Consider the following 16,251-nt stretch of genomic DNA (forward strand, 5'->3'; position numbering starts at 1 on the left):
ACATTCTTTACTCTAAACTTCCCTCACCAACCCATCTGCCAATTTATATTTAAGTTTCTTCTCAGCTCTGACATTCTACAATTCTTGATCTCTTACAACAAGTGGGTAGGAATTCCATAATAGAGTTGTTGCTGTCTCTTGGTCCAATGTATCTCCTGATAGAGGATATTCCAGGAGCTGCAAAATGAATAAATAAAAAATCAATTACTTAGAGAATACAATAAAAGTAAAAATTAATAATATTTATTTTTTTCCAAGTACATATTTAGACAATTTTTAGCATTCATTTTTACAAGATTTTGAGTTCCATTTTTTTCTCCCTTTTTCTTCCTCTCCCTTTTTTCTAAAATTGTAGGCAATTTGATATATTATACATGTGTTATAAAATAAAACTTATTTTCATATTGTTTGCTGTTGTGAAAGAAGAAATAGACTGAAAAGAGGAAAACATTAAAAAGAATTAAGTGGAAAAAGTATACTTCTATCTGCATTCGGAATCCAAAAGTTCTTTATCTGTATGGATAATAATTTCTTTCATGAGTCCTTTCTACTTGTTTTGATGATCAAACAATGTTGTTGATTGAATATGCAGTCTTTTTCTGATTCTTCTCATTTCACTTTACCACATTTCACATCAGGTTATTTTTTTTCTGAAATATGCTGTACATCATTTCTTGTTGCATTATAAAATGCCATTATGTTCATATAACATAGTCTGTTTAGCCATTCCCCAACTGATGGGCATCTCTTCAATTTCCAATATTTTTCCACCACAAAAAGGGTGTCTGTAAATATTTTTTGCACATGTAGGTCCTTTTCCTTTTTTATGATCTATTTAGGATGCAGATGTAGTAGTGCTATTGCTAACTCAAAGAATAGACAAAGTTTGGTTGCTTTTTGGGCATAGTTCCAAATTGCTCTAAAAAATGAATGGATTTATTAATATCTCCACAAAAGTACATTAGTGTCAAATTTTTTTCACATTCTTTCTAATCATTATTTTTCTTTTTAGCTAATCTGAGAGGTGTGAAATGATACTTTAAAGTTGTTTTAATTTGCACTTCTCTAATCAAAAACAATTTAGAGCACTTCTTCATAGGTCTATAGATAGTTTTGATTTCTTCATTTGAAAACTGTCTGTTCATATGGAATTGTTTGGATTCTTATAAATTTGATTCAATCTTTTATATATGTGAGAACTTATAAATGACACTTGCTGTATAGATCATTTCCCAGTTTTCTGCTTTCCTTCTAAACTTGGTTGTATTGCTTTTGTTTCTACAAAAGCTTTCTCATTTAATATATTCAAAATTATCTATTTTTCATTTTATAATGCTCTTTTTTTTCATGAATTTGTCATGGATTCTTCTTTTCTTCATAGACTATGCCTTGCCCTTCTAATTTGCTTATGGTGTCAACTTTTTTGTCTACCAATTTTGACCTTATCTTGGCATATGATATGAGATGTTGGTCCATCCCTAATTTGTAGCCTATTATTTTCTAGTTTTCCCTGAATTTTTTTTTTTTTTTTTTGTCAAATAATGAGTACTTATGTCAAAAGCTAAGGTTTGGGGATTTATCGAACACTAGATAACTGTCATCATTGACTACTGCATCTTGGATACCTACTTAATCTATTCCCCTGATCTACCAATCTACTTCTTAATAAGTGCCAGATAATTTTGGATGATTATTGCTTTGTAATATTATTTGAGCCCTTATGTTGATATTCCATCTTCCTTTGTAATTTTTTTGTATCAATTCCTTTGATATTATTGATCTTTTGTTCTTCCATATGAATTTTGTTATTTTTCTAGCTCTATAAAATAATTTTTGGTAATTAGATTAGTATGGCATTAAATAAACAAATTAACTTAGACAGAATTGTCATTTTTATTGCATTGGCTCAATCTACCCAAGTGATATTTTCCCAGTTGTTTAGATTTTACTTTATTTGTATGAAAATTATTTTATCTTTCTGTTCACATAGTTCCTGGATTTGTCTTGGCAGGTAGACTCCTAAGTATTTTTCATTGTTTACAACTATTTATTTATTTATTTTTTGCTGAGGCACTTAGGGTTAAGTGACTTGCTCAGGTTCACACAGCTAGGAAGTGTTAAGTGTCTGAGGTCAGATTTGAACCCAGGTCCTCCTGACTTCAGGGCTGGTGCTCTATCCACCGCACTACCTAGCCACCCCTGTTTACAGGTATCTTCCAGTTTTCCCAGCAGTTTTGGTTGAATAGTAAATCCCAGTGTTTAAGGTCTTTGGGTTTATCAAATAGTAGGTAGGCTACTATGTTAAATGCTTCATTATGTTGTTTATCTAGTCTGTTCTACTTATTGACTTTTATCTTTTTTAACCAGTATTAAATAGATTTGATAATGACTACTTTATAATATAGCTCAACAATTAATGCTGATTGTTTCTTCCGTGGATCTAGCATGGAAGAGCCAGAGAGACAGTGGAGAAAGAAAAGATGGAATATCTCTCATTCCATTCATTCACTCTCTCTCTTTCTCTCTCTCTCTCTCTCTCTCTCTCTCTCTCTCTCTTCCTCTCTCTCCCCCTCCCTCCTTCCTTCCTCTATGGAAAATACTAAAGTGTTGGGAATATATAAAACAAAGAGTTCCTATACTTTAGTTTGCTCTTAGGATGACATAGTATGTTCACAGATTAGTTAAATGCGAAATGTAAAGATAATTTTGAGAGGGAGAATTGCTAGTTATCAAGGAAGGTCTATTTGTGTGCAGCAAATACTGAAACCACTTTCCCAACTCCCACTTAACACTTTCAAGATAACTTTTGTTTCTACTTATCAGCTCAGTGCTATAAATTATCACTGAAGTTAGATTAAAGGCCAGTTTTCTAATGCCAGATCACATGAACCCCCTGGTGTGCTTCCTCCCATCATTATTATTAATATCAATTAGCCTTATAGATTTAATTAGATTTTAAGGGGGGGGACATTTATTGAAGTGACATAATTTTAAAAAGAAATACCTGTTGGTATAAAATAGTCTCTCCAGAGCCTGTGACACACTGAGCTTTATTGGCTATATAAAGAAATTCCGATGATTTATGTGAGCTTATCCTATATCCTACAACTTTAGCAAAACTGTTAGTTATTTCAAGTGTTTTTTTTTAAATTTGGTTTTCTAAGGCTCTTTAAACATATCATCATATCTGCAAAGAATGACAGTTTTATCTCATTGCCTACCCTAATTTCTTTGATATCTTTTTTCATTTCTAATTGCTGTAGCAAACAATTCTAAAATTATATTGAATAATTGAAGTGATAATGAACATCCTTGTTTCATACCTGATCTTATTGGGAAAGCTGCTCACTTTTCCTCATTACAGATAATTCTTGTTACTAGATATAGATAGATGATGCTTATCATTTTAAGGAAATCTTCCTTTATTCCTGTGTCCATTATTGTTTTTAATAGCATTGGCTGCTGTATTTTGTCCAAAACGTTTTCAGCCTCCATTGAGATAATCATACAATTTATGTTGCTTTAATTATCGATATGGTCAATTATGTTAATTTTCCTAATACTGAAACAATCCTGCATTTCTGGCATAATGATTACTTTAATTTTTTATTCATTGGTAGCGATTTCGCCCATTTTACTTTTGATACTGGATGTGTAATCAAATTAACCAATGGATTATTTTTCTTATTGATTTTTCAAAAAGGCAGTTCCTAGTTTTACTTCTTAGATCAATATTTCTTTTAAATTTTCAATTTTATTAATCTCACATTTGATTTTCAGGATTTCTATTTGGTGATCAATTGAAGATTTTTAATTTGTTCTTTTTCTAGAGCTTTTTTTTTAGTTCAATTTCATGCCCAGTTTACAGAATTTACAGAAGTAAATTTTCCCCTAAGTACTGCTTTGACCATATGCCATACATTTTAGAATGTTTTCTCATTGTTGTCATTCTCTTTAATGTGATTATTGATTGCTTCTATAATTGCTCTTTGACTCATTCCATTTATTTTTTAGGTTTGCAATCAAATTTGAATCTATCTTTCCACTGACCTTTATTGAATGTAATTTTTATTGCATTATGATCCAAAAATAATACATTTAATATTTCTGCCTTTCTATATTTGATTTTGAGGGTTTATGCCTTAAAACCCAGTCAGTTTTTGAATAGGTGCCATATGCGTCTGAGAAAAAAACATTTCTTTCTATTTCCATTCAGTTTTAATATTCTATTTCCTTATTTGTTTCTTCCCTGTTTAATTTTCTTTTTTTAAATAATGTATTTACTTGAAATCTAAATACTAAAGAGCAAAAAGAAAAAAAAACAGAAAAAGGAAACATTTTATATGCACAGAAAAATATGAGAGGATTCAAAATATAAATAATAAATTTCCATTTCAAGAAAACATATATAATAAATACTATACATTGTATTGTCCATCTTTTTTATTTTTTTTGCTTCATTGTTTTATTTTTTTCCTTTCCTGTGTACTTTTTACTTTATTCTTTTTTCCTTCTCCCCCATCTCTCCCAAGCATGCTACAGTTAAGTGTGGGTATATTTTACATATATACATACATACACAAATGCATATATATATACACACACATACACACATAGATATTAATAATCACACACATATATACTCATCCATATACATTTATGTAAAGTTGTACTATGCTTGTTTATTCCCTATTTCTCTGAAGGTGGATAACGTTTTTCTTAGGTCCAAATCTTTCCAGATTTTCCTAAATCCAACAACTCATCATTTCCTACATCATACCAATATTCTAATCTTCAACTATCTAGTTGTTTTAAATAGTCTAAAGATATTAATTAATATGGCTGACATATATAGTATAGTTTCCCTGTTTTTCACTTTTGATTGAATCTATTTTAACTTTAACTTTTGTGTGAAATCAATGATTACAACTCCAACTTTTTTCTAATAAATTCTATTCCTGATCATTATTATTATGTTGGAATATATCTCATGTTTTCTATCCCTGCTGGCTCTTCAACTTTATTTCTATATACTACCTTGCCTTGCTCTGCTCAAGCTATCCCCACTCAAAGGATCCTTTTCAGCCTCTCCTCCCATTTTTCCTCCTTCTTTATCCCATTCCCATTAATATATACTCCCTTATAGATTCCCTTTATCCTATTTCTTCTTCCCATTATTTCAATTTATAAGACTTCTATACTCTACTAGATTCATATATATATATATATATATATATCCCTCTAACCCGTTCTCAGTATGAATAGGATTCTGCCAGCTCTCTCCTCAATCTGATTCTTCTGTGCTAATTCTTACTATTGCACATCATTCATATAATCTAACCAATTTTTAATGTTTTTCTATGCAGTTTTGTTTTTAGAATGACATCATACTCAACTCTACCCCGATCTTCTTTCAAACTACTCACTTACTAATGACAATTTATACATATGTTTTACATTTTCACATATAAAATATAAATAGTTGCTTCTACTGACTCCCTTGAGGTTAATTTTTGATCTTATTTCTCTTGGATCTTATATATAATTTTTTTTATTAAGTTCATATTTTTTGGTAACAAAATCCTGAAAGTCTACAATTCATTGAATGTTTTTTTGTTTTGTTTTGTTTTGTTTTCATTCAGGACTATGTCTAATGTTTCTGGGTATGATACTTTTGGCCATAACTCTGATATATAATGTTTCAAGACTTTGGTCTATTATTGTTCTTCTGGGGCCCAACTTTTATTTGTTTTTAACCAGTTTACATTTTCCTTGAGGAAAATTTTGCTTATTATCTTATTCCAATGATAAAGATAAGTGATAGTGGCAATTTTGTCTTGTTTGTAGGGAAATCTGGAAAACTTGTAAATTTCTAACCTCCTCTACTATCTTCTCAGAATCCTCGCCCCTTACTTTTTTAATTTTTTGGATGGATTTATTAAGTTCTGAGAGAGGAAAGTTTAGGTGCCTAACTAGTATACTTATAAAAAGAGAGATTTGATGCAGGCAGACTCATCAGCAAGCTCTTAGAATAGTCCAGATATGAGTTGATGAGGGCAGAGGGCATGCACCAAAGTGCTGATGGAAGAGAAAGTGGAATATTTGAAAAATATTACAAAGATAACCTTGGATATATAGGGGATATGAGAGAATGTATAATCAAAAATATGTAAGCCTTAATGATCAGGAAGCTGTTCTTTCGCCAGCCTTCTAGACACAATAAAAACCCTAGGATATTATCATTTGGATAAAAGTGAGGCAATTATATTTTTATAATCAAAAACATATATTCCTGTGGTTTTGTGGTTATTTATTAACTGAATGAATTAATCTAACCCAGCTTGGATAATTTTATTCTGCTAAAGTAATTTTTTTTTTTTTTTTACTAAAACAGTGATCTATTTCAATAAACTTCAATGACTCATTCATTATCAACTAAGATCAACTATGGAGTTGAAGAGAGCAAACAAAAACCCCAAAAGGAAGAAGGCCTAAATTTTTATCCTATATCTGCCAGTAACTTATATGTAACCCCTTGATACTTCTTTCTTTTTTTGGGTCTTAGTATTCTTGTTTGCAAAAAGAAGTATTTAGACTAAATGGTCTCTAAAGTCACTGATCTTTTGAGTTGGAGAGTACAAAATACCAGATTTGTACTTCCAGTAACTTGTCTACTGTCTAGAGAAATTCTTTACAAATATAATCCTATGCTAAGGAAGAAAAGCACAGAATGGTCCCCTCACATTGAAGAAAATTTTTTCTTTAGTCAACTAGTAGAGAATTCCTGGTCCTGGAGACAGAAAAAACATGAGAATAAAGAAGAAACACAATTTTCTCACAGTTGGAAGTATCCAGCCAAATTCATCACTGTTGACTCCCACAATATAGGGAACATGATTGAACTGTTTTTCAGCAAGGAGCTCTTTGGGACTTTTGGGAAAAAATATTCCATCCACAACTGTAGGTGGCAATACGATTTTCTGAAAGAAAAAAAATAATAATACAAACTTTTTTCTCATGCTAATCTTAAAAGAATTAAATTATATGACTTTTGAATGAACTTCTTTTTGTGAATTATGGAGTGACACATCCTCCCAATCCATTGATGAGATCAACAGGAACAAGAACCTAAAACTTTATTCTAAACCACAAGGACTTTCATAGGTACTATCTTTATCTCAACTATAGATTATTTGTGAATCAATTACTTTTGCTGTCTTATAACTGATATGAACAAAATGTATAAGAAAACCAAGCAAGCAACTTAATTCAGTTTACATGGGAAAATGTGAAGAAAACATCAGGTTACAAAAACTAATTCATAATAAATATTGTTCTGACTGCAAAATGAAAAGTATTGAATGGTTTCCTATCTTTTTTACAACATGTTTTTATAGTATCATTCTTTATGAACCCATTGGATCATGAACCCATTTCAACCTTATCGTGGTATACAGTATTAGGTCTGTACCTATTTTCTTCCATACTAGTTTCCAGTTTCTCCACTAGTTTTTTTCACACCATGTTTTAAGTGCTACATTTAGTAACAAATCTTCCCTGAATATTCTAACCCAGGAATTCTTTCATTTTTTGGTGACATGGACTCCTCAGAATGTTTTTGAATATATAAAATAAAACATAAATGTTTGCAAAAAAGCAATGATATTGAAATATTTTAATTACAAAAAACGCAAATCAGGTTCACAGATGCGGTTAGTCTCTTTCACTAGCCATATAGACATTCCCCTCCTGTGAACATACACACACACATGTATGTACACAGATGCAAAAATATACACAAATATATACATGATTGTATATACCCATATATTCACAAATATTTATATAGTTATCAGACTATGTACAAGGCACTCTTTATACCTCAGTTAACTTAAATGTAAAATGAGGATATTGATTCCTGTGCTCTATAAGATTATGAAGAAAGCAAAACAAGTTGGTTGTAGTTGTATGTCAACTTAGATTAACTCAATTAAAATATTTTGTCAGTCATTTTTTCTATCACGTTCAACTCTTTGTGACTCTTTAGGCATTTACCATTTTCTTCTACAATTCATCTGATATATGAGGAAACAGAGGCAAATAGGTTTAAATAACTTGGCAAGGGTCACACAGTTAGTATCTAAGGCCATATTTGATCTCAGTTTTTTGTCACTCCACTTTTTAGCCAACTTAACCCCTGTGCCACCTAATTGCTTCTGGGATAGACATAAATTCTATAGGGAAAGTCAATCCAAGAAGGATGACTCAAGAATAAAATTCTGAAGATAGAAAGAAAAGTAATGCCAATGAGTAAGAAAAATAGGAGTTGTCTGAAGTGACATAGCATACTCCCCAACCAACTGCAATATTTTCAAAAGTATATACAGGAAATGTAAACAAAGCCTCCACAGAGAAGAAACCTAGTTGGTGAAGGTCCACAATTTCATATCAAAGAAAATTTACTGAAGAAACTTGGAATCTTTAGCTTAAAAACTAAAGACTAAGAGAGATTATTGACAGTTGTGTTCATGTATGAAAATGCTCTCATGGAAAGTAGAGATTGGATTTGTTTTCTTTGGCTATGATAGAATTAGGAGCAATATGTAGAAATTACAAAAAACAAAATAGAGACTTTAGGAATTGGAAATTGATTTCAAGAAGTTAAATAGTACAACTCAGAAATGAAAGAATTTTCCACTAGCATATGCCTGAAAGTCATCATATCAGTATCTCCTCTCCAAAAAAGAGGAACCCATTATCTCTCATTCTACTTTTAGTCTTTCTAATTCTTAAATTCTGTGATTATAGGAATTAAACTATATATGTATATAAAATTTCCTAACCTATAAATCATGCTGAAAGCCAATTTTTTTCATTTAGTCATAATCATAGCCATTTAGGAATAATTATAAATGAGATCACTTTGGCTGAAAAGCTTTATAAACTCTTTCATTCCTAGAGATAAAAGAGACTTAGAGATAGTTTAGACTAACTCTTATTCAACAAATATTGATCAAGTACTTATTGTGATTTAGTCATGGGAAACACAAAGATAAAATCTAAGCAGTCCCTCTTCTCAAAACTTTCATTGTCATCTATAACTTAACATTTCTATGTTTCCTTCTCTTGAAGAGAAAGAAACTGAGAGTCAGGGAGGAAGTAAGATCTCAAACTATAGTGATTATTAAGTGACAGTCAGGATTTTTATATACTTTCCTAATACCTGATTTTTAATCTGGGGTCCTTTGCACTTTATCATAATGGCACTAATGCAAGACAGATTGTGGAACCTGAATTCAATGTGGCAACTAGGCTAAGAGGAAAGAACATTTACATGAGGATAGTTTGGATGGGGTAAGATTCTGGAAATTCAAAAGTCCAGAGTACAGTTAGCAATAGTTATTATAAAAAAGAATTTTGAAATAAGTTGAAAAGGCCTTATTTCTCAAACAGAAAGTACTGAGTCAAATGTATATATATATATATATATATATATATATATATATATATATATATAAAAGAATCACCCCCAAATTAATAAATGATCAAAAGATATTATTTATGTCAAAGGATTATAAATGCATTCATATTCTTTGACCTAGCAATACCACTAGGCACAAATACAAAAGAGATTTTTAAAAAAAGAAACAGACTTCTATGTATAAAAATATTTGTACAATAGTTCTCAGGGCAAAAAAAAAGGAAATTCAATTGGGAAATGGTTAAATAAATTGTTGTATGTGATTGTCATGGAATATTATTGTTCTATGGGCAATGATGGGTAGGGGGTTCTCAGAAAAAACAATAAACCCTGGAAAATCCTCTATGAACTCAAGCAAAGTGGAATGTACTGTATATAAAATAATAGAAATATTGTAGGATTACCAGCTGTAAATGACTTTGCTATTGTCAGCACTACAATGATCCATAACTATTCTGAAGGATATATGATGAAAAATCCTATCCATAACCAGAGAAAAAACTGATTGTGTCTGAATACTGATTGAAGCATTCTCTCTCTCTCTCTCTCTCTCTCTCTCTCTCTCTCTCTCTCAACTTGAGCATTTTTTAAATTAGGGTAGATCTTTGTTTTTTTTTTTTTTTCCACAACATGATTTTTATGGAAATGTTTTGCAAAACTTCACATATAGTTACTTAATGGGGGCTGCAAATGGGGATAAGAAAAAGAATATGGAATTGAAATTTTTTTTAAAAGTATAAAAATTGTTTTAAATGTAACTGGGGGAAATATTGAATAAATCAATTTAGAATTTAAAAAAAATCAAAAGTCCAAAAGTAGAGACAGGGATTGGAGGGAAATTATTCTCTTTTGATTAATCCAAGAATAAATACGATTTAAGTGATAATTTTAATTTTAAAATGACCCTAGAGGGGCAACTAGGTGGCATAGTGGATAGAGCACAAGCCCTGAAGTCAGGAGGACCTGAGTTCAAATTTGATCTCAGACACTTTACCCTTCCCAGCTGTGTGATCCTGGGCAAGTCACTTAATCCTAATTGCCTCAGAAAAAACAAATGGTAATGGAAATTGTAGGCTTAGGGGAAAAATTAATTATTACCAAATGGAGTGGGAAAATGTTGGAATTGATGGGGACCAATTATTCTTCACCCCCAACATTTACATTTAACAATTAGCCTAAAGTAAAGACTTCTACTAGCAGTTATAGGCATTATCCTTATAGGATATATAAAAGGTGGTTGACATTAGGATCGTAGCCCTCCTTGCCTGGAGCCCTGCCAAGTTTTCTCATAACTTCTGAAATAATTATTAAGCCCACATCAGGGTTTCCCTAGGGGCTGCTCTAAAAAGGGCAAAGAATAACCTTGACCTCTTGAAGAGGGCATTTTCAGTAGTGGCTAATATGTAATTTTTCAGATTACTACCTGACAATAACCTGAGAATGGGACAGACTGCTCCTAACAGGAATGGGACTGAAATGACTATCCAAACTGGGCTGCCTTCCTTTTGTTTAACTGGAGCTTAAAGAAATCAAGACCCAAATAATTAAAAAAAAAAAAAAAAAAAAAAAGATATCCAACCTGTGTAGGATCTCCCTGGAAATCCAAGGTGAATAGTCCCTGTGAAAACAGACAAAAGAAAGTTAAGTGAGTAAAATTTCCCAGAAAGTGCTTATGGGGGCTTCACCAATTAAGTTTTTTCTCATTCTTTGTCAAGATTAGATTCAGGAATGAAATACATGTGACTTCTGGTCCCTGCCCTTCACAACAGAAGTAATGTCAGGCTATGTGATCCTGGAAGAGAGTCACAAAGCCTCTTAGAATTCCAACTTGGAGCAATCCCCTGAGGATCTACAGCTCTTTTTTCTTTTACCTATGCTTCCTCCAACTAAGACCTCTGGAAGAAAAACCAGAAGAAGCATATATGCTTGAACTCTGCCCAGATTTTTCAATAAATATAATCTAATCTTGAAATTCATGCAGAAACTATCCCATAATTGCCATGCAGCATTTTGAAAACTTTTGAAAGGTGAAGTCCTTGGTCTGAATCCACTGAATGACTGGATTCTCTAAAAGCTATCTACTAGTCTCTAACAAACTGAATTCATGTGCACAAAGCAATAAATTATATCAATTATACAAATCATTCTTGGTTCAACAAACTACTTGGACTTCACTTATCTGAGCAAGTATCACTATCAATTTGTTTAGGACCTGAGAAGATCTAAATAGTTATCCCAAAGTTGTATTTTGTTTTGGACATTTGAACATTCTCTTAGTCCTTTGTCAAATTGATCTCACTATGAACAGTAGATAACTTTCTGGGAGAATGACCTATGTAATGAAGGTTCTTTTCCTCAGGCAAAGCAACAGCACATACTACATTCCCTGTAATTCCAAGGAAAACCTCCTTTCCCTGCTAACCCAAGAACACACACTTTAGTCTTCTCCACAGTAATAATTTTCCAGAAATTCTGACTATATAGAACTGGTGTGAGGAGAGACACCAAGAGTTCTGAATCGGCCATGAGAGTGAAAGTATCTAAATATCAGAAATGAACGCTGTAAAACCCTTTCTAGATCATCACTTGGGTGATTTTCAATTTAAACAAGGTGAGTTGGGGGGCCTTTGTAAAAGTCATACCTGTAACTAAGATGGGGAAATCAGGAATTTTTTCCAAGATACTAAAGAGATTGCTTTCAATACTTGTATTCTTCAGGACCAGAGGAACATCTAAAAACATTATATTTTTTTTAAAAAAAAATAATGTAATACTTAGTTCATGTGTAAAAGGGTAAGCCCTTCCCTGGTCTTTACACCTCTTTTCCTCACACATTGCATCCCAAACCAAGGTTTCTACCTAGCAATGTTCAAAGATGCAAAAATTGTCAATTATGCTCCTGGTGAAAATAAACATTCCTTCCTACGTCACTAATCCGTAGTTTTGTCCAACAATGTTTCTCATCCTTGGCAGACTATCCAAGCTGCTCAGAGGAGTTAAAGCATCTGAAGTAAACATGTAAAATGGGTCTTCTTAAAGAGATAAAGGGTCAGATTTCTAAAGTCACCTACCAACTTTTGAGCAGTGTTCAGGATCTCTTCTTCAGTCTTCTGCCGTAGACAATGAACCATACTGGCTGAAGTGCTGGTTTTACACCCAGCTAAGGCTGCAATTTTCTGCAACAAAATTAAAAACTTTATATTCCTGAAGGTGTGACATGGTACAGTGGAAAAAATCCTATAATGGAAGTCAGAGGAATGAGATTCAAATAGTCTTGACCCTTCCTTTATGATTTAAGGTCACAGAAATAGACTAGGTGCATTACTTGCTGAAGCAACAAACTCAAAGATCTCAAAAATTGGAGTAAGGACTTATTTACTATTTGACAAACTATTAGGAAAAGTAGGCATCAGTGTGATAGAAACTTGATTTAGATCAAAACCTCATATGATGTATCAGGATGAGGACTAACTGGATTCATAACCCACATATAAAAGGCCATACCATAAACAAAGTACAGGACAATTACATCTTTAAATCAATGAATAGGGAAAGAGTTCATGGTCCAACAAGGAACAGAGAGGATCACAAGAAATAAATAAATGATTTTGATTATATAATTGTTTTTAATGAAAAAAAAAACAGCTCAGGAAAGATTAAAAAAAGAAACAGTAAAGTAGAAAAAAAATCTCTGTTAAAACTTTCTCACATAAAGCATGCATTTCTAAGATATTTGAAGGAACTGGTTCAAATGTATAAGAATATATAATATCCAACAATTGGAAAATTATAAATATGTGAAAAGTTGATTCTCAAGTGAAAAAAAATCTAGGCTACTTAAAAATCATTTAAAAATGTTTGAAATTGGCAACAATTAGAAAAATGAAAGTATCTCTGAGGTCATCCATCAGAATGGTGAAATTGATAAGAAATAGAAAATTATAGATGTTGAAAAAGCTTCAGGAAAGAATATTGATGCAGTTAATGGCACTGTGAAATTAAACAAATTTAAAACTATTGCTGAAATATTACTAAACTTGACATACACTGTAACTTAGATATAACTCTTTTAAGGCTATATGCACAAAGTGATTTTTAAAATGAGGAAAAGTTGCTATATGTACAAACAAACTTAGAAAAGCTTTTCATAAAGTCAAACATATAAAGAATAGGTAAGAAATTATTGTATATAAATGTAATAGAAAACTATTTTGCTCCAGGAAATGATGAAAGTGATGGTTTCAGAGAAATCTGGGAAGACTTGTATGCACTGAACACAAAGTAAGTTGACCCAGGAGAACAATTTGTACAATTCAAAAAAAAAAATTAAAGACAAGCAATTTTGAATAATTTAAGAACTCAGATCAACAAGATTATCAATAATAATTTCAAAGTACTGATGCTGAAGAGTGTTGTCTAATCCTGAAAAACAGACTAATATGCAAAAGAAGACAAACATTCTCTAATTTAGCCATTCTGGAAATGTTTGCTTGACTATGCAAGTTTATTACAAGACTTTTTTTTTCCTCTGTGCTAGAGGGAAAGTAAATTGGAAGAAAAAGATAAATTCTTACTAATTTAAAGAATTTTAGTTTTTAAAAGGCCTTCCTCTGTCACTCAGATAAATCATTTCTTTATGCAGCACTTCAATTTTTATTTCTGTAAACTGAGATGGTACCTTAAATTATTTTTAATATTCATGATAACTCTAAATCTTGAATGTTTATAAATGCAGTCAAGTTTTTGGAGAGTCATATAATGCCAAAAGCCAACCTCAGCTGTTGATTTAATGTTAGAACTGAACAGGGATTCCATAAGGGCAACTCCACTCTGGGAAATGGCTCGGTGGAAAAGATTTTTCGTCAAAGGAGAAAGAACCTGAGGGGAAGAAAAAAAAAAAGGAAAGAGGAAGTTAGATTATGATTTAGGACCAGAAGCTATAAGGAAGTTAGAAAAATTGTAGCTTTGCCTCAAGACACTGGGAGAATGCTGACAATAATCCTTCATTGACATAAAAACTGAGGCTTAGTTTGTTGGTTGGTTAGTTGTTGTCCTTTTTATTTGAAGAGGATCAAAATGACATGGCTATGTTAGAATTGAGTTAGTGTGCCCAACTGCAGCTAACAGACCAGTACAAGCTTGGAATGCTCTGCTACAGGTTGGACACGAATAGTCCCTGCTACAAAACATAATTAGATAAAAATGGAGATCAAAGGGCCTGTAGTGTGGTTAGAGGGCCAGACTTAAAATTAGAAAAGTTGAATTTAAGTCTTATTGTTGACACATGCTGAACAAGCAACACTTTCTTAGCACCTCTATTGTTAATTTGTTTTTAAAGAGGGACTTTCCTCATCAGAAATTCTTTTAAGTAATAAAATAATATGAACACTTCTGCAAAGAGTTAAAGTTGGAAGGTTCCAAAAAGCAAAATTCTGCCTCTTGGCCAGTTCTCCTCAACTGAGTTCTTCCCTATCTCATGTCTGTGGAGCTCTCCTATGCAACCCAATGGAGGATTTCTAAAATCAGATGATCAATTATATCTGTATCAGTTAATTCTTTTTAATGGTATATAAGCATCTCAAAGACAGGAATTCTCTTTTTTGTCTTTATAGTCCCAATAACTAGCTCTAGCACAAAGTCTGTTTATTTCTAACTTTGTCTCTCTCTTCCTTTACCCCCCTCTTTCATTTATGTTAACTTTTTTTACTTATGGGGTATATTTCTAAATGCTTGCTCCAGATGCCAAAATCACTAATTAAAAACACTTCAACATAATTCAAAGTAGATCTTAAAAAATGCTTAAAAATATTTTCCCCCATATGATCCTAGAAAATGTGCATCAATTTCAGCGTTTTCTTTTCCATTTTGCATTATTTCATAATAGTTTTTCAAGATTTCTTTGTATATCTCATACTTACATTTATTATTGTATAGATTCTATTTGGGTTTATAAATAAGCATGTTAGCTTCCTGGAAAGAATAGAATTATGATGGGAAGTCTGATTTTATTTTTGTCTTTGTATCCCTGGCACTTAGAAAATAGTAAGCAATTTATAAAATCTAGTTGTTTTACTAACTGACCTCATAAATTTATCTAGTGCAATTAATATTTTTTTTATATTTGTCACTTAGGAATTTTCATGCTGCTAAGAAAACCTTTGATTCAAGGAATCAGATATTCATTGCAATATAATTATTATTTGTAAAATTAGGGAATTGTCTGAAGAATCATGGCTGTGAATGTAAAAGAATATTGTTTTGTAATGAGAAATGAGAAATAAGGAATTCAAAGAAATATAGAAATATTTGTTTCAACTAATAAAAAATGCAATTAGCAGAACCAAAAGAAGACCACAAACAATAACTCTAACAATATAAATAAGATAACAGAAACAAAATTGATTTTTTTTGTTTTGTCTTAAGTTTTAGATCTTAAGACCATAAACGTTTTACCTATAGCCATGACTTGTCCTTTTCCTCCCTAGTAATGCTTTGTAAGTGATTCACTTATACAAACACACAGAGGCCAAAACCAACAGAGACCATCCCCAGCAGTGCCTTCCCAGACTTACTCATCCCTTGTGAAGATTCTGAAATGTTAATAATCATGGATAGCTGCTACCAAATAGAGGGGAATGACTATTGACCATGCTCTGGGCACTTATACAGGCCAAGATGACAGAGAGCTAAACTTATCACAACAAAAGCATATATGGAGATAATGCTTTGAGCAGGCCCAGGACAAACCTATCAAAGAGAGAGGTTTCTTC

General features: G+C 31.9%; 1 protein-coding gene across 1 annotated transcript in view; it reads right to left on the reverse strand.

Moving 5' to 3' along the window:
• Window positions 1-16,251, reverse strand: part of LOC100929190 (liver carboxylesterase 1-like) — a 40,798-nt gene that overhangs the window by 9,129 nt on the left and 15,418 nt on the right. The window contains exons 6-10 of the mRNA XM_003759047.4: window positions 14,255-14,359; window positions 12,553-12,657; window positions 11,061-11,099; window positions 6,840-6,980; window positions 97-177 (exon numbers count right to left, since the gene is read on the reverse strand). Of these exons, the coding sequence (XP_003759095.2) occupies window positions 97-177; window positions 6,840-6,980; window positions 11,061-11,099; window positions 12,553-12,657; window positions 14,255-14,359 (471 nt within the window). The remainder of the gene's footprint in view (window positions 1-96; window positions 178-6,839; window positions 6,981-11,060; window positions 11,100-12,552; window positions 12,658-14,254; window positions 14,360-16,251) is intronic.

This window comes from Sarcophilus harrisii, chromosome 2, assembly GCF_902635505.1.
Source record: "Sarcophilus harrisii chromosome 2, mSarHar1.11, whole genome shotgun sequence".
In the NCBI taxonomy this organism is placed as follows: Eukaryota; Metazoa; Chordata; class Mammalia; order Dasyuromorphia; family Dasyuridae; genus Sarcophilus; species Sarcophilus harrisii.